Here is a 27,995-nt window from a genome sequence, read left to right as displayed (position 1 = left end):
CAGGGGAAGCGGCTGCTTTGGGGCCCTGACCCAGAAGGGGGCCCCTTCGAGAAGGAGGAGGACTAAAAGATTTGGTCGGGGCCCCCTCAACAGTATTACACAATTAAATTATATACAGTGACAGTATAGACAGTGTAGAAAATGGTCTGAGGGAGCGATCTTTACTAGCCACAGGAATGGGGGTGGTATGAAAGGAAGGGGTTGCGAAAAAATTACTGGGGGAGGGGACCCCATTCAAAAATTTGCTGTGGGGCCCAGTCATTTCTAGCTACGCCACTGCAAGCGGCCTAAAACGGATCAGTTCAGCCCCAATGCATTGTGAATAGCTAAGGATCCGTTCAGAATGCATCAGTTTGCCTCCGTTCAGCCTCCATTCCGTTCTGGAGGCGGACACCAAAACGCTGCTTGCAGCGTTTTGATGTCCGTCTGACGAAACTGAGCCAAACTGATCCGTCCTGACTTACAATGTAAGTCAATGGGGACGGATCCGTTTTTACTAACACAATATAGTGCAATTGAAAACGGATCCGCCTCCCATTGACTTTCAATGTAAGTCAAAACTGATCCCTTTGTATTATCATCCGTTTGTTCATGGTAATGCAAACTGATTCGTTCTGAACGGATATAAGAGTTTGCATTATAGGTGCAGATCCGTCTGTGCAGATACCAGACGGATCTGCACATAACGCAGGTGTGAAAGTAGCCTAAATCAACAGAATGGCTTAAAACAGAAGAAAATAAGCTTTCTGGAGTGGCCCAGTCAGAGTCCTGACCTCATGCTGTGGCATGACCTCAAGAAAGCGATTCACACCAGACACCCCAAGAATATTGCTGAACTGAAACAGTTCTGTAAAGAGGAATGGTCAAGAATTACTCCTGACCGTTGTGCACGTCTGATCTGCAACTACAGGAAACGTTTGGTTGAAGTTATTGCTGCCAAAGGAGGTTCAACCAGTTATTAAATCCAAGGGTTCACATACTTTTTCCACCTGCACTGTGAATGTTTACATGGTGTGTTTAATAAAAACATGGTAACATTTCATTCTTTGTGTGTAATTAGTTTAACCACTTCAACCCCGCTAGCTGAAACCCCCTTAATGACCAGGCCACTTTTTACACTTCTGCACTACACTACTTTCACCATTTATCGCTCGGTCATGCAACTTACCACCCAAATGAATTTTACCTCCTTTTCTTCTCACTAATAGAGCTTTCATTTGGTGGTATTTCATTGCTGCTGACATTTTTACTTTTTTTGTAATTAATCGAAATTTAATGATTTTTTTGCAAAAAAATGAAATTTTTCACTTTCAGTTGTAAAATTTTGCAAAAAAAAATGACATCCATATATAAATTTTTCACTAAATTTATTGTTCTACATGTCTTTGATAAAAAAAAAAAATGTTTGGGTAAAAAAAAATAAATGGTTTGGGTAAAAGTTATAGCATTTACAAACTATGGTACAAAAATTGGAATTTCCGCTTTTTGAAGCAGCTCTGACTTTCTGAGCACCTGTCATGTTTCCTGAGGTTCTACAATATCTTGGCAAAAGACAACTTTTCCCATTTTTTTATACAAAGTTGGCATTTGACCAAGATATTTATCTCACCCAGCATGGGTATATGTAAAATGACACCCCAAAACACATTGCCCAACTTCTCCTGAGTACGGCGGTACCAGATGTGTGACACTTTTTTGCAGCCTAGGTGGGCAAAGGGGCACATATTCCTTTTAGGAGGGCATTTTTAGACATTTGGATCCCAGACTTCTTCTCACGCTTTCGGGCCCCTAATATGCCAGGGCAGTATAAATACCCCACATGTGACCCCATTTTGGAAAGAAGGTATTCCGTGAGGGGCATGGCGAGCTCCTAGAATTTATTTATTTTTGGCACAAGTTAGCGGAAATTGATTTTTTTTTTATTTTCTCACAAAGTCTCCCTTTCCGCTAACTTGGGACAAAAATGTAAATCTTTCATGGACTCAATATGCCCCTCACGGAATACATTGGGGTGTCTTCTTTCCAAAATGGGGTCACATGTGGGGTATTTATACTGCCCTGGCATTTTAGGGGCCCAAAAGCGTGAGAAGAAGTCTAGAATATAAATGTCTAAAAAATTTTACGCATTTGGATTCCGTGAGGGGTATGGTGAGTTCATGTGAGATTTTATTTTTTGACACAAGTTAGTGGAATATGAGACTTAGTAAGAAAAAACAAAAAATAAATTTTTTTTCCCGCTAACTTGGGCCCCAAAAAATGTCTGAATGGAGCCTTACAGGGGGTGATCAATGACAGGGGGGTGATCAGGGAGTCTATATGGGGTGATCACCCCCCTGTAAGGCTCCATTCAGACGTCCGTATGATTTTTTACGGATACATGGATCGGATCCGCAAAACGCATACGGACATCTGAATGGAGCCTTACAGGGGGTCGATCAGGGAGTCTATATGGGGTGATCACCCCCCTGTAAGGCTCCATTCAGACGTCCGTATGATTTTTTACGGATCCACGGATACATGGATCAGATCCGCAAAACGCATACGGACGTCTGAATGGAGCCTTATAGGGGGGTGATCAATGACAGGGAAGTGATCATGAAGTCTATATGTGTGATCACCCCCTTGTCATTGATCACCCCCCTGTAAGGGTCCATTCAGACATCCGTATGTGTTTTGCGGATCCGATCCTTGTATCCGTAAAAAATCATACGGACGTCTGAATGGAGCCTTACAGGGGGGTGATCAATGACAGGGGGGTGATCAGGGAGTCTATATGGGGTGATCATGGGTTCATAAGGGGTTAATAAGTGACGGGGGGGGGGGGTAGTGTAGTGGTGTTTGGTGGTACTTTACACAGCTACCTGTGTCCTCTGGTGGTCGATCCAAACAAAAGGGACCACCAGAGGACCAGGTAGCAGGTATATTAGACGCTGTTATCGCCGCTGGCAGGCTGGAGATCCACTCGCTTACCTTCCGTTCCTGTGAGCGCGCGTTTACAGGAAATTACGGCTCTCGTGAGATGACGCATATATGCGTGACTCTGCGCAGAGCTGCCACCTCCGGACCGCAGATCTGCGTTAGGCGGTCCGGAGGTGGTTAAAGGGAATCGGTCACCTAGTATGAGCATATTAAACGGTTACCATTGTAATGTTCACTAAACTACCTTCATTCCAGCATGTCTTCTTTCTTTTATTCATGTTGTCATTTAGATAAAAAAAGCGATTTTTCGTTTATGCTAATGAACCTTCTAGGTGCCCAGAGGGGTGTTATTCCTCTCCTCTACAGCCCAGTAACGGCCCCCCTGCAGTGCCCAGCCCGCCTTTATTTCAAGCCCAGCACGCCCCCTCATAAATAAATTTCCTTCGGCTCGGCTGTGGGGGGAAATTTATTTATGAGGAGGCGTGCTGGGCTTGAAATAAAGGCAGGCTGGGCACTGCAGGGGGGCGTTACTGGGAACTAGAGGAGAGGAATAACACCCCTCTGGGCACCTAGAAGGTTCATTAGCATATCTGAAAAATAGCTTTTTTTTATCTAAATGACAAGATGAAAAAAAAAGAAAGAAGACCCATGCTGGAATGAAGGTAGTTTAGTGAACATTGCAATGTTAACAGTTTAATATGCTCAAACTAGGTGACCGATTCCCTTTAAGCAGACTCTGATTGTCTATTGTTGTGACTTAGATGAAGATCAGATCAAATTTTTTTGACCAATTTGTGCAGAAATCCATATCATTCCAAAGGGTTCACATACTTTTTCTTGCAACTGTAAATAGGAAAATGTGATGTTTTGTACGGTATGCTAGGGAAACTGGTTAATAACTGCAATGTGAACTTTGACAGTAAGTCAGAAGTCTAGAAAAAAGATTTAACTAAGAAACGGGTGAATATATTTTTGACCCCGACATAAGAGGACAACACAAGTGCACGGCCAGTGACATCATTTAAGCTCTGATGACGTAATATTTTTTGATGGTTGAAATGAATCATTATCTGGTGTTTCCTCTATATTTGCCATAGACGGAGTTTAATATAGACTAGTATACATTTCTTACCTGGTCTGGCTTGTGTTGCTGCAGACAACTGTATATTTGACTTAATCCGGCTCTGGTCAACACATAAGAGGCTTGTTCATTAATTAGAGTGTCCAAATGAGCATCAATCTATGAAAGTGTAAGGTCAAAAAATTATTATTTGCTCTTTAAAGGGGTTGTATGAGCAGCTCCATGAGAGCGGCTACAGTTCTGGCAGACCTGAGCTGTGGTTGTATTACAAGGATGACCATTCACCTGAATGGCTGCCATGTCATTACCCCTACAGAGGCTGTAGGCCAGGGGTGAAGGGGTGACCAGAAGTAATGAGCAGGTAGATTTTAACAAACCAGATCCTTTCACCAGCAGGCATTAAGCCAGTGTCAGGTCTGATAAAGACGTTCTCTTCTCTCCATTAAAATAAACAATTCTCCGTAGTATCACATGTACTGTACAGTATTATCAATGGGAGTAGACTGGAGAGACACTTGCCTGGAATTGCAGAATCTCAAGGCGCTTGTCTGTGAAGTCAAAAAGAGCCAACGTGGTCTTCATCACATACAGACAATTGACCATGTATGTGGCCATGTCAGCTGTGCCTAAATTACTGGCAGAGACCGTACACATCTGTAGCAATGGATCCAGGACACAGGACAGGACCTAAGAGGGAGACCAGGACACAGAAAATGCTAAGCAAGAAAGTCTAAAAGGAAATGTAAATGAAGAAATCCGGTCAAGCAGTCTGAATGCACCCGCTCCAATGATACCATCACATTTACTGCTCATCCAGCTGATCTTTTTGTATAACTGCACCAATCCCTATGAACTCCTATTGATTAACAGGGGTTTGCCACATAGAGAATGTATCTTCTATCAACAAATGAGCTGATAACCCAATAGTGACAGATGTAATATACGTTATGTGTAAGACTCATACCTGCACAAAGTCAGCTTGTCTGGCATCGAGGGGACCAACTGAAGAGTCATGAGAGACGAGAACTTCACGCAGAAGTGCAAGGGTCTGGTTTAATGCAGAACTTGGACCAAGATCTGCAGGAGGCATCTCCACCTAAATAGAAGGTTCCTAGTTACATAAATGCCAGAAAATGCATTCACAAATGCATTCACAATAACACAACCTTATCAGACACAGACAGAAATCAACAGATCCAGTGTCCATTCACGGGCTGCTTTTCAGCCATTTTTTACATGCTGTATAGAGCATAGAAATCAGTGATCCTATAAAAGAAAAACATTTCAGATTACACCTTTGTCTACAAAGCAGTAAATCTGGCTGCCGACAACCCCATCCATGTCTGGCCGTGACTGTTGGATAGGATCGTATCACAGGGCGAGCATTTACATGTCCTCCAGTGTGAACTACGGTGGGGAGACTCTCCTTTTTGGCACATAGAGGATGAAGATTTTATATGAAATAGTGGTGCCAGATGTGCGATAGGAAAGACTTAAAAACTGGTTCATTGTCAACCTGAGACCCAGGAACTCTTCTGCCCTGCTATAATATATCAGTATAACAGGCGCACCATAGAGTAATAAAGTCAGGTAAAATGTACATGAATCACTCCAAAAGGAGGCTCACCTTCTCATGCTGTGCATATAATAGGCACAACACTACTGTGGGCTTGAAGGGTATTGCAAACCCCAGAGGTAGGTGGTCATGCAGCCAGGGATACAAGCACTTCCACGTAGGGATGCCTGGAGTCCCCAAGAAGGCAAATGGATCCAAAAGGAAAAAAAAAAAAAGATAATCCCACGACGCAAAGAACCAGCCTTTGATATCGACAGGAACTCTGTTTATTATTTTAGCAGATAGTACAACGTGTTTAGGGGGACAAGAACCCCTTCATCCGGTACAGACTGCAGATACCTATCAGCAGTCTGTATCTGATGAAGGGGTTCTTGTCCCCCGAAACACATTGTACTATCTGCTAAAATAATAAACAGAGTTCCTGTCGACATCAAAGGTTAGTTCTTTGCGCCGTGGGATTATCTCTTTGTTTCCTGCTATAATCTATAACAGGGCTTCAGAGTCCTCATCAGAATGACCAAGGTGACGCCCAGGCCTCAGGATTTCTGGTCAACGTTCATACAAAATTAAAAATATTGCTCAATTACCTCTTATGTGGCTCCTTCATGCTGCATAGAACTAAGACATCAAACTCCTGGGTCTCTCTTGGATGTCATCGTATCTCACCAACAGAACCTTCAGCGTTTCCCAATCAAACACCACCACCTCATCACACCCTTTCTCTGATGGTGTCCCTCAAGGCTCTGTCCTGGTTCCCATACTTTTCTCCATTTATACATTCAGCCTGGGACAGCTCATAGAGTCCCATGGCTTCCAACACCACCTCTATGCTGATGACACTCAAATCTACCTCTCTAGCCAGATGTTACTCCCCTGCTATCCAGAATACCAGAGTGTCTATCAGTTTATTCTTCTTCTTCCGCTTCTCAACATGGAGAAAACAGAATTCATCACATTTGCCTCCTACTAAACCTATCCATTACAATTATCAGCACAACACTTTCTCCAGTCTCAAAGGTCCACTGTCTGGGGATAACATTTGATTCAGTCCTTTAAACCACACATCCAAACCCTCACATCAATCTGCAGTTTTCAACTCAAGAACATATCTTCTCTTGTATTTGCTCCTTCCTCACCTCTGAGTCAGCTAAAATGCTAGTGCACACCCTCATCTTATGTCTGGACTACTACAACATCCCCCTCTGTCTGTGGCCTCCTATCTAGCACTCTTGCACCCGGTTAATCCACCTCTCCCCTCGCTTCTCCTCTACCAGTCCCTTCATTTGCTCCCTATTACCCAGTGAATTCAGTTGAAAATACTAACTACATATAAGGCCGTCCACAGACTGTCCCCTCCTCTCATCTCTCACCTGCTTTCCAGATACAATCCCACACGTAATTCCGGATCCTCACAAAACCTCTGTCTTTGTTCGCCTTAGTGTTGGGCGATATCAAAACTATTCCCATGATAACGATATTAAGAAACTTATTGCAATAATAAATATATAATATATATATATATATATATATATATATATATATATATATATATATATATATATATATATATATATATATATTATCTCGCTAAATGCCCATTTAGAAGAAAATAACACTTGGGGCCACAAAGAGACGTTATACTGTATAGGGGCAACAAGGTGACATTATACTGCATGGGGCGGTGGACCACCAGGAGACATACTGTATGGGGGCCAAAAGGAGATGTTATACTGTATGGGGCAGCCACAAGGAGACATTAAAGGGGTTCTGTACTTTGTTTTAACTGATGATCTATCCTCTGGATAGATCATCAGCTTCTGATCGGCGGGGGTTCGACAACCGGGACCCCCGCCGATCAGCTGTTTGAGAAGGCAGCGTCGCTCCAGTAGCGCCGCGGCTTCCCACTGTTTACCGCTGGCCGAGTGACGTCATGACTAGTATCAACTAGCGTGGGCGGGGCTAAGCTCTGTTTACTTAAATGGAGTTGAGCCCCGCCCACGCTAGTTGATTTTAGTCGTGACCTCATTGGGCCGGCGGTAAACTGGAGCGCCGCTGCCTTTTCAAACAGCTGATCGGCGGGGGTCCCGGGTGTTGGACCCCCGCCGATCAGATGCTGATGATCTATCCAGAGGATAGATCATCAGTTAAAACAAAGTGCAGAACCCCTTTAATTTGTATGGGGGCCACAGGGAGGCGTTATACTGTACCTGGGGGCCACAGGGAGGCGTTATACTGTACCTGGGGGCCACAGGGAGGCGTTATACTGTACCTGGGGGCCACAGGGAGGCGTTATACTGCATGTGGCAGCTGTGGCCACGAAGACATACTGCATGCGGTTATGCTTGTAATTTGATGTACACTATTTTGGGGGTACCCAGGCTGGCACTGTGATCCTGCAAAGCAGCCAGAGCACAAGCATATGACCAATAGCTGTGGATGGGCTTTATGTGAAAGATGCTCTTTTAAAAAAAAAAAAAAAAAAAAAAAAAAAAAAAAAAAAAGGGGGGGGGGGAAATAACAGTCCTCACCTCATAAAACCAAAGTGACTTGCACGGCAGTTTATGTTAGAAATGTGTCCGCGGGTCATGGAGCCCCCATTAACATGCAGCTTGTTTGTAAAAGTATATATAAAGTTTAATGTAAAAAAATAAAAAAAATAAAAAACTGCTCGCCCCCTCCCTCCAGTGCACTTGCAGCTGCGTCAAGCCCTCCGCACGCTAGTAGTAATGCAGAAGGCAGAGGCCAGTGACCTCACAGCGCCCGCTCCCAGAGGAGCCGTCTGCACCACCCCTTATCCGACACTGTTATATGCAGCAATAAATGGACCCTGAGCAGCACAAACCCACCGTGGCCTCCCTATACATAGCCAACCTGCACCTAGAGGTCTCAGAACTAGGAGGGTGCGGCCGCTGTGGGGACCGACATGTAAGCAGGCGGCAGGATGTGGACATTTTAGGAGCGGTCGGCACACAACCTCTGAGATTCCCACTGATCACGAGACTAAGAATCCTGTGTCCCTGTGTGAATGGAGCAGCAGGTCGAGCATGTGCACTGCCACTCCATACATTTCTATGGGGCTGATGAAGAAAAATTGAGAACAGCATTTGGCCATCTCCAGCAGTCCTAAAAAGAATTAATGGATTAACCTCAGGGGTAAGGTGTCCCCAAGCGGCACATCACTGCAGGGTCAAGTGTCACTTGAGTTACCACAGTGGCCAGTCACTGGCTGCAGCGGCAGACGTGACCCAGTCTATCCAGAAGTTTGCAGAATGGTGACTGGAAGACAGGGTGATTTTTAAAGTGGAAAACCACTTTAAAACTTGAAACCGAACTCAGCTTCAGTTCTGACTAGTACCTCAGAACCGAAGCAGGGTTAGTTTTCAAGTTTTAAAGTGGTTTTCCACTTTAAAAATCAACTACAGAAGTTATTCAACGAAGTCACGGGCGAGTTCATGAATAACTAACTTCAGCTCATCGGAGCCCATCATTTCTAATAGTGTACGGAGATGGATCTCCATAGAGTATTTTTCTGAAGTTTTGAACAAAGCGACTTCGGATGAAGCATCCAAAGCTCGCTTCGCTCAAAACTACATGGGTCTATTAAAAAAGCCTGCAACCTCTTTAAAGGGAACCTGTCATGTGGATATTTGATTATAATCTAACTAATTATATACAATCATTAACTACTAAAAAGTGCCTTAGATGTATTCACTTACTGGTGTGACAGATGGTTACCTCATAATATACACACAAAGATGCCGCATGCTAATGAGCTGATTTGAGTCCAGCGTGATGTCAGTGAGTCCAGCGTTTTTTTTTATTCAGAGCTATAGCCACTCCCCTGACCACCTGCCGCTGATTCATTTGGAAAATAACTAACTGTCATTCAGCAGCAGGTGGGCGGGGAGTGTCAGGAGCTCATGAATATTCAGGACTCATTATTATGAGTCAACTAAAGAAAGTGACCCAGCATTTTGCTAAGAGAATTAGTCACTTATTTATGTTGCCCTTAGTTAGGACACCATAAAACTGGCGACAGGTTCCCTTTAAATCATCACATTTTTACCAATTGGGAATTTTTTTGCCATCTTATGGTAAGACTTTATACTCCCCCCTCCATAGATACTGGGGACATAAACAACAGGGCAGTGCAGCAGGTATTCTAAGCAGGGCTATATTTTTAACCTGTTATTGAAATGCAGGCGCTTCACTCGCGATCATTTACAGCAGCCTTATATAGGCTACTTTCACATTAGTGTTATTTGCAGATCAGTCATGGAAAAACCTCTCTGTTACCATAATGCAACAGCATGTATCCGTCATGAACGGAACTGGTTGTATTATGTCTTCTATAGCCATGACGGATACGGATTGAAAGTCAATGGGGGACGGATCCATTTTCTATTGTGTCAGAGAAAGCGGATCCGTCCCTATTGACTTACATTGTGTGTCAGGACGGATCCGTTTGGCTCCGCACCACATCTGCTTGCAGCGTTATTCTGTCCGCTATGGGAGCGCCAACAAAACTGAACAGAATGCATATTGGTGCACTTAGTTTTGTTTAGTTTTGTCCCTATTGACAATGAATGGGGACAAAACTGAAGCGCTTTCTTCCGCTATTGAGATCTTATGACAGATCTCAATAGCGAAATTGAAAATGCTAATGTGAAAGTAGCCTAAGCAGAAAAGTAACGCAGAAAACTAGAAGCTTTACCAAGCATGAGCATCGTGCAACCTCAAGATGAAAACATCATCATACTGCAGGTTTAAATTAAAGTAAAAATACCCCTGAACACGGCAAAGCCGTGACCAGGAACAGGTTGTTCAAAGCACAATCAATACCAATAATAATCTGGCGAGTAGCTCACTTTGTGTCATGTACGACGACCACAAGATATACCTCAGTAACTGACTGAACTAGAACACACAAACAGCAGGTTTTTTGTTTTGTTTTTGCTTACATAGCAGTAAAATAAGCTACATATTAATGAAAAGATTATTAATTAATGAAAATTTGAATTTGATTATATGAAGGTGTTTGCTATCACACATCTCCCACAAGCACAAATAACTATAAAACCAGCTGAATACAACCTAAACACAACTTGAGAGAAGAGAACAAAAAATTACACTTATGTCCTTATTTTAGCCACATTGAATATATGAATACTGTTGGTCTCCTTTTTGGGGTCTTCTAAACTAGTGCAGCATTATTAAAGGGAGTCTATCAGTAGTTTTAACCATGCTAAACTGCTGACAGCGCTAGATAGGGGCTGAGGAGAACAGGACAAACATACCTTTTCTGGAGATTGTGTGCAGTGTGAACATTAAGTTTTGTTCTGCCAGGTTCTGCTCCAGGGCTGAGCTTCCCTGTGAAGTGCTCTCTGATTCAGAGTCCCTCACCTCTGCTCTGAGTAATAGCTGAAGCATCCACTACAGCTGAGGAGAGAGGCTGTGGTACAGCTCAAGGCCTCATGCACATGGCCGTATTTTCAGTCCGCATTTTTGGTGGATCGGATTCAGATCTATTCATTTCAATGGGGCCGCACATGGCTGGGATACAGACTGCAAAACACACACAGTTGTGTGCATTAGGCCAAACACAAACAGCATTTCACAGTGAAGCTCTACCTCCTGGGCACCTGTAGGAAAAGTTCCTGGCAGAAAAAAAACTTCATATTCACACTATCAGCCACTATTGCCATGTAAATGAAGCTTCCACAAATTGACATTGATTAGAAAGCAACAGTTCATGCCCAATCAATGCCCTGTGTACTGGCAATATTAACCCCTTAGTGACCAGACTGTGTTGGGCCTTACTGACCAAGCATTTTTCTTCTTTTTTGCATCGTTGCGTTCCAAGAGCTATAACTTTTTTATTTTTCCGTCTATATAGCTTTATGAGGGCATGTTTTTTGCAAAACAAGTTGTTTTTAATGGCGCCATTTTGGGGTACACAAAACTTTCTGATTAACTTTTATTAACTCTTTTGGGAGGGAGATGGGAAAAACCGCAATACTGCCACTGAGTTTTTACGTTATAAATTTTACAGCGTTCATTTTTCGGTATAAATAACATAATATCTTTATTCACTGGGTCAGTACGATTACAGTGATACCAAATACATGTAGTTTTTTTTACATTTTACAACTTTTTTGCAATAAAACCCTTTTATTAAAAGAAAAAAAATGTTTTTGCATCGCCGCTTCTCAAAACCCATAACTTTTTTATTTTTATTTCTATAGAGTTGTGTGAGGGCTTGATTTTTGAGAGACGACTTGTGTTTTTCATTGGTATCATTTTGGAGTAAATGGCGCTTTTTTTAATTTTTATTTCTGTTTATTTATCAAGACAGATTATACAAAATATAAGCCATTGACATTTCGCAACATGTATAACCTGATACAACATAACATTTGTGGCATGTCAGTACAAATGATGTCAAAACCTAATAAAACATCTTGATACATTTTTTTTTTATCCCCGCCCCATTATCCCCAAACTCCCTTAACCCAAGGTGATTCTGACAACGCGTATTAGGGTACTTTCACACTAGCGTTTTTCTTTTCCGGCATAGAGTTCCGTCCTAGGGGCTCTATACCGGAAAAGAACTGATCAGGCATATCCCCATGCATTCTGAATGGAGAGTAATCCGTTCAGTTTGCATCAGGATGTCTTCAGTTCAGTCGTTTTGACTGATCAGGCAAAAGAGAAAACCGTAGCATGCTACGGTTTTTTCTCCGGCGAAAAAAACTGAAGACATGCCTGAACGCCGGATCCGGCATTTTTTCCCATAGGAATGTATTAGCGCCGGATCCGGCATTCAGAATACCGGAATGCCGGATCCGTCGTTTCCGGCATGCGCAGATCGGTAAAAATGCGAAAAATGTACAAGACGGATCCGTCGGTCCGCATGACAAGCGGAGAGACGGATCCGTCCTTGCAATGCATTTGTGAGACGGATCCGCATCCGGATCCGTCTCACAAATGCTTTCAGGCAGCAGCAGATCGGCGGATCCGGCGGCCAGTTCCGACAACGGAACTGCCCGCCGGATCACACTGCCGCAAGTGTGAAAGTAGCCTTATTATGATTGAAGGAACGTGCTGTGAAGACATGCAAATAAGGTTCCGAAAATAATTCTCTGAATGGCAGGGCCTCATAAGTAGATACTGATGATGGCAGACCCCTGCGGACCTTTGACCCTTGCTGCCACAGTAACCAAATCAGCAGCCCATGGCAACCCAACTGGGTGCCCCTTTCCCCCTCTGTAATGGTATATAACCAGTAATGAGCCCACATCACGATAGCTGCTATGTCTGAATTTCAACCCCTTCAGGGCCCTGCCATTTTTCAGCTTAAGGACCAGGCAGGCCCTGCCATTTTTCAGCTTAAGGACCAGGCAGTTTTTTGGGAAATTTGACATGTGTCCATTTATGTGGTAATAACTTTGGAACGCTTTTACTTATTCAAGCCATTCTGAGAATGTTTTCTCGTGACACATAGTACTTCATGATAGTGGTAAATTTCAGTCAATATTTTTCATTTTTATAAAAAAAATACCAAATTTAACAAAAAATTTAAAAAATTCGCAACTTTCCAAATTTCTATTTCTCTGCTTTAAAAACAGAGTGATACCTCACATAATAGTTATTACTTTACATTTCCCATATGTCTACTCTATGTTTTGATCATTTTGAGAATGCCATTTTCTTTTTTGGGGACGTTAAAAGGCTTAGAAGTTAAGAAGCAAATCTTAAAATTTTTCAATTTTTTTTTTTCGAAACCCACTTTTTAAGGACCAGTTCAGGTCTGAAGTCACTTTGTGAGGCTTACATAATAGAAACCACCCAAAAATGACCCCATTTAACAAACTACACCCCTCAAGGTATTCAAAACTGATTTTACCAACTTTGTTAGCCCTTTAGGTGTTCCACAAGAATTAAAGGAAAATGTAGAGGACATTTCAGAATTTCACTTTTTGGGCAGATTTTCCATTTTAATCCATTTTTTCCAGTAACAAAGCAAGGGTTAAAAGCCAAACAAAACGTAACATTTATTACCCTGATTCTGTAGTTTACAGAAACACCCCATATGTTATCGTAAACTGCTGTATGGGCACAAGGCAGGGCACATAAGGAAAGGAGCGCCATGTGGTTTTTAGAGGGCACATTTCACCGGAATAATTTTAAGTTGCCATGTCACATTTGAAGCCTGCCTGATACACCCCTAGAGTAGAAACTCCCAAAAAATGACCTCATTTTGGATTTTGTAAACTATGGGATAAGGTTGCAGTTTTGTTGGTACTATTTTAGGGTACATATAATTTCTGGTTGCTCTATATTACACTTTTTGTGAGGCAAGGTAACAAAAAAATAGCCGTTTTGGCAGTTTTTATATTTTGTTATTTACAACGTTCATCTGACAGGTTAGATCAGTGTTTCCCAACCAGTGTGCCTCCAGCTGTTACAAAACTACAACTCCCAGCATGCCCGCACAGCCAAATGCTGTCCGGGCATGCTGGCAGTTGTAGTTTTGCAACAGCTGAAGGCACACTGGTTGGGAAACACTGCGTTAGATCATGTGCTATTTTTATAGAGCAGGTTGTTACGGACGCGGCGATACATAATGTCTACTTTAAAATAAAAATCACATTTAACACAATAAAAGCATTTTTTAAACAAAAAATTAAATAAAAATGTTTTAGTGTCTCCATAGTCTGAGAGCCATAGTTTTTTAAATTTTTTGGGGCAATTGTCTTAGATAGGGGCAAAATTTTTGCGGAATGAGGCGTTAAATTTATACTATTTTGGGGGGCATACGCCTTTTTGATCGCTTGGTGCAGCACTTAGTGATATGTAATAAGTTTATTTATTTATTGTTTATACATTTTATATGTAAAATTGGGAAAGGGGGTGATTTATACTTAATAATATGGTGTTTTTTGTAAAAAAATTTTTTTACTTTTTATTTAATAACTATTTAATTTTATTTAATAACTATAGAGCTCTATTAGGGTGAATAGGACTTTACACTCTCCCTGCTACCCTGGGTATAGTATACACAGCAGCAGGGAGATTACCATGGCAGCCAGGACGCTACTGAAGCCCTGGCTGCCATGGTAACCGATCGGAGCCACAGGATTAGATTGCTGGGGCTCCGATCAGAAGCTACCACTGCCACCAATGAGGAGGAGGGGAGGGGACTCTATGGTCACTGCCACCAATGATTTTAATGTTAGATAATTAACCTTTAATACAGGAGGCGGGCGCCGGCAGCAGAATCACATAGCTGGGAGCTGCGATCAGTGCAGTTAACCCCTTAGGTGTCACACCTGAGGGGTTAACCGCCGCTGATCGCGGCTACGTGATTCTGCTGCTGGCATCTGTATTTGTAATAAACGTTAACTTTTATTGGTGGCGCAGTGAACCAGCCCCTCTCTCTTCTTATTGGCAGGGGAGGGAGAGAGTGACTCCTGCTGCAGAGGAGAACACGGTGCGCGCCGACAGCAGTGCACTCATGTTCTCTGATACTAGACCGTGCAGTAGCGCAGCCTAATATGGATACATTTCAAATCTCGGTGTGGATTGTATCGATAGGATATCGATATTTCGATACCGACAACAACCCTAGTGTGCAAGCACAACCACCGCTGATGGATTTTAGGGTGGTCTGTAACCATGGAAGCAAGCAGTGTTTAATGCGATGAAAAAATAAATATTGCCAGCAAAGGAGGCAATATGGACAATCACAATACATTAGTAAGTGCCTTGCATTAACTTTTTCTACATGATAAATGCCATTTGCTTAAGTGAGACGACCCCTTTAAGATTTGGTAAATTGAGGAGTCAGGATAATGGAGAAGAAAAATTTAAAGTGATATTCCATGAAGATGCTGATTGCTTTAGTACATGTTCAAGAACGCAAAAAAAGGTTTGCATAGTTTTGATTAATCATCACGTTTATGGGAATATGTTGCTTTTTGCAATTTTGCCTGGCCATAACACGGTTATAAAGTAGAAAAATAGGGCACACCTTCATTCAGCTGCACATGGAGAGTTTGTAAAGACAATAGGTTTATTCAAACTAAATTGTATACAAACAATGTTACATAAAATACTTATTTAAGAAATATATATCCACATACTATATTATACTCCTAAAATCAAATAAAAATAAAAGGGAAAAACAAAGGGAATAATCCTAGTGGATCCCTGCATTTAATCAACACTTCCTATAGGATGGAGCTGTATAAATAAATAACGTTGTTCCTCTGATGAATCCACTGGCCCAATTAATATCACAGTCGGCGATATTTGGGTTTAAGAAAAATAGTCAGATAGTCACTTGTATTTGCTTGATTAAATCGCTTTGTATATTCGATATAGTACTTCAGATATCGCTGCCTGCATGTACACTCACACGGCTCTAATTTACTCACCGTTTTGTTGAGTTTTGCCGGTTATGTTGCGTCTATCGTGGCGTCCCACGTGTAGTATGGTTGCTGCAGGCAGTAATCTGACTTCCAGAAGACTTGTCTGTGGGTTTGGGGATCTTCGGTAATCGTTTGTAGGTGTGCCGTACAAGTGATTTCCTGATGTTATTCCTGCGCAGGTGATTAATTAAGCGCAAGGTCAGGTTTCACTAAGGTTGTAGGTTTTCGGCTTTTCCTTTGTAAATTTCGATACCGATCCCTCTCCCTGTGTTTTGCTTGAAGCGCTTCAATATTCCGGTCCTGTACTTTGTTTCATGGGGCTGTTGATCACCATACGCGTTTCGGAGTTAAACTAAGACTCCTTCCTCAGTGGCTATTTTTTCCATGAAAATGATCAATTTATATACACCTTACCAGGTGTAGTCCAGGTTAATTTGATTGTGCTATGCTGAAGATGTTAAATTATGCCATTTTTATTTTATCACATCTTATTTTACTATATTGTATTTTATTATATTTTTATATATTCACATGAAGATTTGAATATTGGTTTTTAAATCCCATACTATATATAATCTTACAGTTTAAACACAATGGTTTATACATAGATAAGACAATATGTTCCTATATAACACTATATAACACTGTGCGATCCCAAGAAGTCCATGTCATATCTTCAGCATAGCACAATCAAATTAAGCTGGACTACACCTGGTAAGGTGTATATAAATCGATCATTTTCATGGGAAAAAATAGCCACTGAGGAAGGAGTCTTAGTTAACTCCGAAACGCGTAGGTGATCAACAGCCCCATGAAACAAAGTACAGGACCGGAATATTGAAGCGCTTCAAGCAAAACACAGGGAGAGGAATCGGTATCGAAATTTACAAAGGAAAAGCCGAAAACCTACAACCTTAGTGAAACCTGACCTTGCGCTTAATTAATCATCTGCGCAGGAATCACATCAGGAAATCACTTGTACGGCACACCTACAAACGATTACCGAAGATCCCCAAACCCACAGACAAGTCTTCTGGAAGCCAGATTACTGCCTGCAGCAACCATACTACACATGGGACGCCACGATAGACGCAACATAACCGGCAAAACTCAACAAAACAGTGAGTAAATTAGAGCCGAGTGAGTGTACATGCAGGCAGCGATATCTGAGGTACTGTATATTCCTGCAAATAAGACTACTTTTTAACACATGAAAATCTTCTCAAAAGTCGGGGGTCGTCTTATACGCCGGGTGTTGTCTGATATGCCGGTATACAGCGTGATGAAACTTACCTCCTAGCCGGACTGGAGAAGCTGTGCTTCTCCAGCTTCAGGGACAGGCGCCCTCTAGCTGAGCCACCGTGTGCTGCATCCCGACCAGCCGCTCCTGAAGCAGCCCCCTCTCCCTGCTCTCAGTGGTTTTCTCATGCCGGCAGTATCACATTGCGTACTACCGCTCAGATCATCTTGAAGACAGGGAGGGCTGGGCAGGGAGAGCTGACCCACCCAATCCAAGCAGGCTTTGTATGCAGTGTACACAGAAAATACCGGTACATCGCTTGCTGTGATTGGCTGGATGTTGTATACTGGGTTGGATTGGCGATTCTGAGGGAAGGCGGGGGGGAGCAGGAGCATCTGCACTTCAGCCAATTCTAATGTTGGCGGATCTCTAATGAAGTTTGGTGTGCATCTTATCTGTGGTGAAAAAACAGTCTATCTGGGGAGCAGATACATGTGGTGGTGAATACAGTACAGCACCAATATCTGTACCTGTACATACAGTACAGCACCAGTATCTGCATCGGTTCATACAGTATAGCGCCAGTACATACAGTACAGTATACAAATGGCTAACAGTCAAGACCCCATCATGGCTCTACCAGCAAGAAGAAAGAAATATGAAGCCAGTTTCAAACTTAAAGTTGTAAACTTTGCCATGGAACATAATAACTGCGCTGCTGCAAGACAATATGGAGTAACAGAAAAGATGGTTTGCGACTGGAAAGCAAATTAAAAGCATTAAAGAGTATGCCAAGGGGTAAGTGTGCATTAAGGAGAGGCACCCCACATTGGCCAGAACAAAAAAAACATGTAGCAGACATGGTGAATGAGCATCGCCAAAACGGTTATGTAGTGACACAAAATAAAATACGTTTGTTTGCACTTCAGTGGCCAAATCTAACCCAGATCACAGCAACAGATTTAAGGCCACTGCATCCTGGTGTACTAGATTCTTGGAAAGGCATAGTATGGTACTGAGGCAAAAGACGAAAATTGCACAACAATTACCTGCAGATCTTGATGCCAAAGTAAATGTTGTTGGAGGGGTAGTCTTATACGGCGAGTATAGCCCAAACCCTATATTTCAACTGGAAAAGTTGGGGGTCGTCTTATACGCCCAGTCGTCTTATACGCCGGAATATACGGTACTATATCGAATATACAAAGCGATTTAATCAAGCAACTACAAGTGACTATATTGAGGATTCCATTTGACTATCCGACTATTTTTCTTAAACCCAAATATCGCCGACTGTGATATCAATTGGGCCAGTGAATTCACCAGAGGAACAACGTTATTTATTTATACAGCTCCATCCTATAGGAAGTGTTGATTAAATACAGGGATCCACTAGGATTATTCCCTTTATGTTTTTACCTTTTATTTTTAGCTAATTTTATGAGTATAATATAGTATGTGGATATATATTTCTTAAATAAGTATTTTATGTAACATTGTATACAATTTAGTTTGGATAAACCTATTGTCTTTACAAACTCTCCATGTGCAGCTGAATGAAGGTGTGCCCTACTATTTTTCTACTTTTCAACTATCTTTTAGAAGATTGGGTGAATCTTCCCTGTAGGTGCACCCATTCCATCTTTTGATCAGTAGGTGAGCCTTCTCTAATATATATTTGCATAATACGGTTATGGTTTTTTTTTTTTGTTTTGTTTTTATTGCATTTGTGTTACCTCCACCACTTCTAGTATGGGCTACCAAAGAGAGGAACACTGTAGAAAACTCCACCATTTTAACCCAGATTTTAATGGAGATAACCAGAGGCAGCCAGGTGGTTTACAGCCGGGTAATACGTCTCTATTCCAGATTTATTTTTCCAATCATTACCAGAATTGAGGGGAAAAAAAACTGCATTTACTGGTGTAGGGTCTCAGCTACTTACCTTGTCCAAGAGTTTACTTGCATGTAAAGTCAGACTGTTGAAGAATATCTTTTTACTTAGCAAGTGCATTTCTTCGATAGTAGTCAGCAGTGCCGATCCACTCGTGCCAACGATCGCACTAAAAGGAAATTGCAGTTTATAGTAAATGAAATAACCAACAATTCTAATGTAATGCTGTGAAGGCTGAATCGGAGCAATTGACTTTTGTGAGAATACATGTGAATTACCATTTCAGAACTGCTCCACTTTGGATTTGATCAGTCAGATAAATGAACATTAGCATCCATGCAGAAAACAAATAAATGTGATAGCAAGCTACGGTAGGAGTCAGAAGTAATAGGTTCAGCCAGGGTGCAATGCTTTCAACACAATGCACTACAAGGAAGTGGTGTCTAGAGAATCAGAATTGCACTATTCTCCTGATAATTGGGTTTGTGAGGGAGCTAGGTGCATGGAGAGGAGAAAGCAGAGTTACACGCAAGTGGTCACAAGCATATGGAAGCTGATGGCACTGCCGCCTGTTACCCTGAACTCATTAACACGTGTGTTCTGCTCCCCTGATAAGTGGCTGCTAGACACCTCTAAGGCTACTTTCACACTCGCGTTTTGGGCGGATCCATCATGGATCTTCAAAAACTGATCCGTTACAATAATACAACCACATGCATCAGAACGGATCCGTTTGTATTACCTGTAACATAGCCAAGACGGAGCAGTCATGAACTCCACTGAAAGTCAAAGGGAGACTGATCTTTTTTTTTTTATTGTGCCAGATACGTCCCCATTGGCTTACATTGTGTGCCAGGATGGATCCGTTTGGCTCAGTTTTCGTCAAGCAGACAGCAAAATTTGATTTTGGTGTCCGCCTCCAAAGCGGAATGGTGACTGAACGGAGACAAACTGATGCATTCTGAGTGGATCCCTTTCCATTCAGAAGGCATTAGGGCAAAACTGATCCGTTTTGGACGCTTGTGAGAGCCCTGAGTGGATCTCACAAACGGAAACCAAAATGCCAGTGTGAAAGTAGCCTAAGGGGAAAGGATGGCACAGGACAAGTGTACAGTACGTATCCTCAAAGTGTCATATCATGGGACAAGGTACTTCAAAGGGGTTGTCTCACTACAGCAAATAGCATTTATTATATAGAGGAAGGTAATACAAGCCATCTACTAATGTAATGTGATTGTCCATATTGCTTCTTTTGCTGGCTGAATTAATTTTTCCATCACATTATACACTGCTCGTTTCCATGGTTACGGCCACCCTGCAATCCATCAGTGGTGGTCGTGTTTGCACAATTTAGGAAAAAGCACCGGCCTATGTGCGCTCCCATGGTCCCAGCCACCAGAGAGGTTGACACTTTTTCCTATAGCGTGCAAGATCTCTGATCTCCTGACCACATAAACACTTATTTAAGTCATATTTTTATCAGTTTGATAAGAACTGAGCTATAATGAGTGTTTCGAAAATCAGACACAAGAGCTTTACATGAGCTGCCGGCAGACGGGATTCAAAGAAAACAGGAAGTCACAGCTTGACAGCAGGCTGATTTTTTTGACTCTTGTATCTCCAAAACAAAAGCAATTTTAAGACCAATTGAAAAAAATATATATATTTCAGCCCAAAATGAGTAAAATGCAATCATAAAAAAAATGCCCCTGAAGGTGTCCATCGCTTTTAAATCACTGCTGTCACCCCTTTCACCAGAGTTCAGGGGGTGCATTGCTACTACAATCTTTCTGAAATGACTGGATAGAAAATTGCTGACTGACGGGATGCCTTCATATGCTGCAGGTTTTGTTCTAGACATTTCTGCAAATGCAAAAGTCATCTGACTGGCACCAGGCTTTGGGCACAGGTCCCTTATAAAATCTTGGCCTCATCACTGCAGTTTTTCCTGGTCGTAAGATGCCGGATCTTGTAAGACACATCTCAATGCATTCATCCTGATGTATTGTGTAACAGCCACTTTAACAGCATCATAGTACAATTAAATCCACTCATTCTTACTCGGGCTACTTTCATACTAGCGTTTTTGATGGATCCGGCAGGGATCAGCAAAAACGCTTCTGTTTGTGATAATACAACCGTCTGCATCACTTATGAACGGATCCGGTTGTATTATGTTTAAAAATAGCAATGACGGATCCAGCATTAAAAACATTGCAAGTCAATGGGTGCCAGATCAGTTTTCTTTAGCTTATGCGGTTTGCTCTCCGGTATGGGAACGCAACCAAACGAAACTGGATGCAGTTTGGAGCATTCTGTTCTGTTCAATTAAGTTTTGTCCCCATCGACAATGAATGGGGACAAAACGGAAGCGTTTTTCTCTGGTATTGAGACCCTATGACAGAACTCAATACCGGAAAAGTTATACGCAAGTGTGAAAGTAGCCTCAGTCTGTTTCTGTCCGTCATGGCATTTGGTTTGGTTATAACGATAGTTCTCACTATGTTACCATTTTACATCAAAGTTAGGGCACTTTCACACTAGCGTTTTTCTTTTCCGGCGCTGAGTTCCATCCTAGGGGCTCAAATCCGGAAAAGAACTGATCAGTTTTATCCTAATGCATTCTGAATGGAGAGTCAGTCCTTCAGGATGCATCAGGATGTCTTCAGTTCAGTCTTTTTGACTGATCAGGCATTTCAGAAAACCGTAGCATGTTGTATTTTTACCTGCGGCCAAAAATCCTGAACACTTTGACTGAACGCCGGATCCGATCTTTTTCCCATTGACTTGCATTAACGCCAGATCCGGCGCAGTGTGTTCAGTCAAACCGGATCCGGCTTTTGCATGTTAAACCCGAAAAATGTGGAAAAAAAAGTTAAAGTCCATAAATGGCGGATCCGTTTTTTCCAATGCATTTTTTCATTGTGATCAAAATCCTGATCAGGATTCAAATGTAATCTGTTTTCACACGTTTTTCCAGATCCGGCAGGCAGTTCCGGTGTCCGAATTGAACGCCGGATTTTAAACAACGCTAGTGTGAAAGTAGCCTTATGCATCAAAAACCGGCATGTCCGTTTTACATTTTCATGTAAATCAATTCACGGCACTCAAATTTTTGCAAAATGAAACTTGAATATTTATTTAGGGCCACCAGTGGTTATCAATTTAATTAGGCCATATAATGTTTAAAATTTTCCACTGTTCCATTACACACGTACCTCAATATCTCTGCATGATCCAACACTACATACAGCAAATAACAGCTCGCAGGCAACAGTCATTGCTTCAGTATGTGACTACGAAAAGCAACTGGACCTCAAAGTCAACTCCTCCTTTCCAAAGGATAAAGCTAGGGCTACACAGCGACATGTCACAATGTAGTTGTACCCCTTTTGTCGCATGACCATTATGTCGCCGTGTAGCCCTAGCTTTATCCTGTAGAAAGGACAAGTTGATTTTGTGGCAGAGTCTATTGTGTCGAACTGTCGCGTTTCAGTCACAGCATGTCGCAGGGCAACACTATAGACCGTCATCACAATAAATGTCACGCGACCTTGGTGCGACATGAATGTCACCCTGTAGCCCTAGCCTTAGGGATAAGCATCTGACCCGCCGGGTTCTGACTGTCGAATCCCCCACAAGAATAGCAGTGACCTAGAGAATGAATGGAGTGGCAGCACACATGTTAAGCCACTGAGGAAGAAGCAGGAGGCTTCGAAACGCGTCTGGCCCAGTTCTGTGTCACATATCATGAAGATCCTTTTTATCCGGACTTATCATAGAGGCATGTACAGCGATGTGCAGCCGCGACATTGATTACTCTTCATCCTCCGCGCACGGAGTACAAGCTATGAGATTTACAGCACCTGACTGACTTCTGCGATCACGCGACCTACCAAGATAGCGCGGAGAGCAAGGGACGCTCGCACACAGTACAGCCTGCCGGCGGCTACCACATAGGAGCCACACCACGGTGAGGAGTTCAAGTTTCGCATTGGAGTATACTCGTATTATAAAGTTTTGACTGCCTGGGACAGCGATTACCTGTATGCGCAGTGGAATCCATTCTGCCGCACGGACATTCGTTATGTTATTACAGAAAAGGATTACTACCAACGTTTACTACTATTCTATATGGTTGCTAACCGCTCTGACAAACGTGATATAGAAATATGTAAATGTGTATTACTCCATTAATGACTATTACTCCAGATTATCACTAACCGCCTCAACTAACGCTGTGCAGACTGCGTATCCGTTCCTCATTGTGAAGCACGGCTTATCCGGGATACTTGCCACTTACCATTTATATGAGGAGTGAATATACTTAGCCGCATTCAACCACAGAGAGGATCTGTACTGGGCATCATCTACATTCAGCATCTGAATCCACTGCTTGGAACAATGGTCCTCAGTGTGTACTACGTATTAATCGCAGCCTAACAGGCTCACGGTTGTCTGACATTTGCAGACCCTTTTTCTAGCTGAATATATATGTACTAATCTATTGATATATTATCACGATCTGGGCATTTTTTAAGAAAAAGGGGGGGGATTTCGTTATCCAGGTTTTTAATCTATTTACTTTTAGTTTTGTTTTAGAATATATGTATCAGACAAACACTTTTATCGATGAAGTATTTCTATCTATTGAAATATATTTGATTCCCCGTGGATTGTGTTCCTGCAATATCAGAAGGGGGTGTGCCTGCCCGATCTATATATATATTTCTCAGGCTTTTCTGCTGGACTGAGGGTGGTCCAGTGGGCGGAGAACCCCCCGGTATCCATTTCTCTCTAGTGTGAGCCCTTTCAATGATACTGTTTCTACTTAGCACACATGTGAAGTCTGCTATTCCATTCACTTTGGAGAAGGAGATCGTTCTTGTTGATAGGGAATTAGCTGAATCAGTGGCACAACTCCTTTAAGTATAATTTTTAAGGCCTCGTGCACACTGGAGAGTTACAAAAAAAACTAAGTACGTATAATTTATGGGTAAACATTCATTCAAAGCTAGTTTTTATCTTTAAAAGGGGTTCTGCAGTTTGTTTAAACTGATGATCTAGCCTCTGGATAGATCATAAGCATCTGATCGGTGGGGGTCCGACACCCGGGACCAGCTGTTTGAGAAGGCAGCGGCGCGGTCTTCTCACTGTTTACCGCCGGCCCAGTGACGTCACGACTAGTATCACTGGCCTGGGCGGGGCTAAGCTCCGTTCACTTGAATGGAGCTTAGCCCCGCCCAGGCCAGTTGATACTAGTCGTGACGTCAGTGGGCCGGCCAAAAAACAGTGAGAAGACTGCAGCGCTCCTGGAGCACCGCTGCCTTTTCAAACCACTGATCGGCGGGGGTCCCGGGTGTCGGACCCCCGCCGATCAGATGCAGAGGCTAGATCATCAGTTTAAACAAACTGCAGAACCCCTTTAAGCTTATTCATTATCTTCCTATATACTACCCCCATTCAGGCCATATCTCTGATGACATCAGCAGCCCTGCCCCTGGACAACACAGTTCTGATGGTTATGCTCTGGGGTCTTTTGAAGATTAGTAGATGAAAAGTAGGGAAGTACAAAGGATCGTTACTATATATTAGGCAACTAGCTTATTATATACAGTGGAAATATCACTGGGTAAGAACATTATCACTAAGGAGGGTTTGTGAAGGTTTCTAGGGTTCGTGTACAAGAGTCTGCTATCATGTTAAGATCTTGGAGGCCATTAGCAGCCATTATGGATTTCATGTCTATTTTCCTTCATTCTTTAATGGACAAAGACTTTCCCAGGATCACGGACGGGAGAACCCCACCCCCTAACTGGACAACAGAGGTAGCAAAAACAAGGGGCAGTAATTTACTCCCTCCTAATTCTACTGCCATCATCCTCTTCTAAGCTCTGACTGTAAGGGAGAACAACCATTGAGTGGCTTCTTTGGGCGACATGGGCCCAGTACCCAGATGTTACCAGCCCATAGTACAGCAACCATTACCCTGATGCCCAGCCAGACTGCCAGTCCGTACACTGCTGATGTCTTCATAAAGGACAGTGCTGGCACAAGGAGGATCTAGAGCTGCTGGACAATGCTCTGTCTGTAATAAGAACCAACAAGAAGCACCTTGTTTCTTTCTTGCCAGTCACCCCATTGTCCTGACTCTATGCAGCATTTTACTATTTTAAAGGGAACCTGTCACCTGGATTTTGTGTATAGAGCTGGGGACATGGGTTGCTAGAAGGCCGCTAGCACATCCGCAATATCCAGTCCCCATAGCTTTGTGTGCTTTTATTAACCTGAGATGAGTCCTGTCCCTGACTTATCTTGCATACAGGACTCATCTCAGGTTAATTTGCATATGTATCAAATGGTTTTTTTTACACAATAAAAGCACACAGAGCTATGGGGACTGTGCATTGCGGATGTGCTAGTGGCCATCTACCAACCTATGTCCTCAGCTCTATACCAAAAATCCTGGTGACAGGTTCCCTTTAAAGGTTTATAGTGATGTATGGTTTTACTGCCGCCCCCCCCCCCCCAATTGCCACAGATAAACATCTCAAGAAAAAACACAGCCCCAAAAGCAGGACATGTAACTGTAAAGTGTGAGAAATTTATTTGTGAAAAAGTCTGCAGAAAAAAAAAAAAAAAAATTATATATATATATATATATATATATATATATATATATATATATATATATATATATATATATATAATAAATAAGACACTGGAAGCCTAGATTACGTGTAATGCAGTATTCCCTGGTGCTTGCTATCCCAGAAGTACTTGCCTTATTGTGTGGTGGTAGAACTTCAGTAGATTAGAGATTTTGTACAATAGTACGGCACCAGGCTCGGCAATGATAACTTGCTCAATACGGACCTAAAATAAACATCACATAAATACCAGGTTAACATTTACGACTTCATACTGTCTACTTACTCAGCACCTAATAAATATCCCAGCTGGGATCTAGACATTATACCGCAATACAACCGGCCGTACAACTGGTCAAGTGACAACAATGCAGCACAGACTAGTGGAAAACTGCAGCACAGAATGAGAATGAAATGTTCAGTTACTTTGCCAGTTTGTGTGTAATAAGTTTTTTTGGAGGAGTTTGTTTTGAGGCAGATTTTCAGGCAAAGCCAGAAGTGGACTCGAAGTGAAAATATACAGTAAGGCCTCATGCACACGACCGTTGTTTCATTCCGTGTCCGTTGTTCAGTTTTTCGTGATTTTCGGCGGACCCATTGACTTTCAATGGGTCCGTTGAAAACTCGGCTAATGCACCGTTTGTCATCCGCGTCCGGTTCCAGTCCGTCAAAAAAATATAACCTGTCCTATTTTTTTGATGGAAAACAGTTCGCGGACCCATTCAAGTCAATGGGTCCATGAAAAAACGCGGAGGCACACAAGATTGTCATCCGCGTCCGTTTTTTTCCGATCATTTGCATGGCAAACTTGACTTAGACTTTTTTTTACTTTCCTTCATGTCTGGTGATCCTCCAAAAATAAAGGAAGACACACGGAAACAAATCACAGAACAACGGAACCCCATTTTACGGAACGGAACACAACAACGGTCGTGTGCATGAGGCCTAAAAGGAAGGATTTATACTTCTCCCTGTTGGATCCACTTTTGGCTGAAAAACTTGCAGAAAAATCTGCCTCAAATTTCCCTCCAAAAAAACTCCTCCTCCACTAAAACACACTTCCACCACAAAGGGAGCCTATTAGCAGTTCGGACATATATTTTGCAGACCTTTTATCATCCGAAGCAGATTTCATATGAACATTTAGGGCTCATGCACACAACCATATGTATTTTGTGATCTGCAAAACACGGATCCGCAAAAACAAAAAAACGGATGACGTCCGTGTGCATTCCGTATGTTGCGGAATGGAGCAGCTGGCCCCTAATAGAACAGTACTATCCTTGTCCATTATGCAGACAATAATAGGACATGTTCTACTTTTTTGCGGAACGGACATGCGGAAACGGAATGCACATGGAGTAACTTTTTTTTTTTTTTTTTTTTTTTTTGCGGACCGAATGCGGAACCATTTATTTCAATGGGTATGCAAAAAAAAAACAAAAAAAAAAAACCGGAAAACACGGAAAGGACACAGAAAGAAATACGTTTGTGTGCATGATGAGACCTTATTCTGCCAGGTCCTGCTCCTGAATGTGCCCAGTAGGCAGGGCTTCTCTGTGAAGTGCTCTCTGCACTGAGTGGATTAATATCCCCTCTCCTTTAATCTGAGTGACAGCTGTTGTGGTCTCCTGACTGGATACTATAGATGGAGCAGAGGAGAGGGGATACAAACCAGGTCAATGCAGAGAGCACTTCATATTGCAGCGCCACCTCCAGGGCATTTATAGGAGCAGAATCTGGCAGAATAAAAGTTTATATTTACACTACTCCTAATAATAAAAGCTCCACAATAGGTATGTTTGTTCTGCTCTTGCCGGCTCTTATGTATTGCTGCAGTTAGGTATGGTCAAAACAGCTATAGATTATCTTTAAATTGAGAATTAAAAACTGTTTGGGTAGCACTCAGATATCTGATAATTGTATGGCTGCACAATATAATTAAAAAATGTATTTATTTACATATGAACACAATTATAATATAAAAATGGTTGATCAACTATAAATGAGCAAGAAACATCAATATAAATTAGATCTACACAAAATGAAAATAATTTTTTTAAAAATAGTAGTCCAAAAAAATCTAGTAGCTTATGTGGCATAATTTGTCATATTTGATCTTTAAGGTATATTAAGTGCTGGATTATTACCATATAGTCCGTTTCAGAGGAGCACAGCATGAGTTGTGTTTCTATTACTAGT

General features: G+C 42.1%; 1 protein-coding gene across 1 annotated transcript in view; it reads right to left on the bottom strand.

The window, feature by feature from the left end:
• Positions 1–27,995, bottom strand: part of COG6 (component of oligomeric golgi complex 6) — a 152,540-nt gene that overhangs the window by 36,681 nt on the left and 87,864 nt on the right. Inside the window, 5 exon segments of the mRNA XM_044287377.1 lie at positions 4,052–4,159; positions 4,520–4,687; positions 4,965–5,096; positions 19,195–19,312; positions 25,928–26,019. Coding sequence (XP_044143312.1) covers positions 4,052–4,159; positions 4,520–4,687; positions 4,965–5,096; positions 19,195–19,312; positions 25,928–26,019 — 618 coding nt within the window.

The sequence above is a fragment of the Bufo gargarizans genome, chromosome 3 (genome assembly GCF_014858855.1).
Source record: "Bufo gargarizans isolate SCDJY-AF-19 chromosome 3, ASM1485885v1, whole genome shotgun sequence".
NCBI classification, from domain to species: Eukaryota; Metazoa; Chordata; class Amphibia; order Anura; family Bufonidae; genus Bufo; species Bufo gargarizans.
The sequence above is the reverse complement of the archived record's forward strand: the minus strand, read 5'-3'. Positions and strand labels throughout refer to the sequence as shown.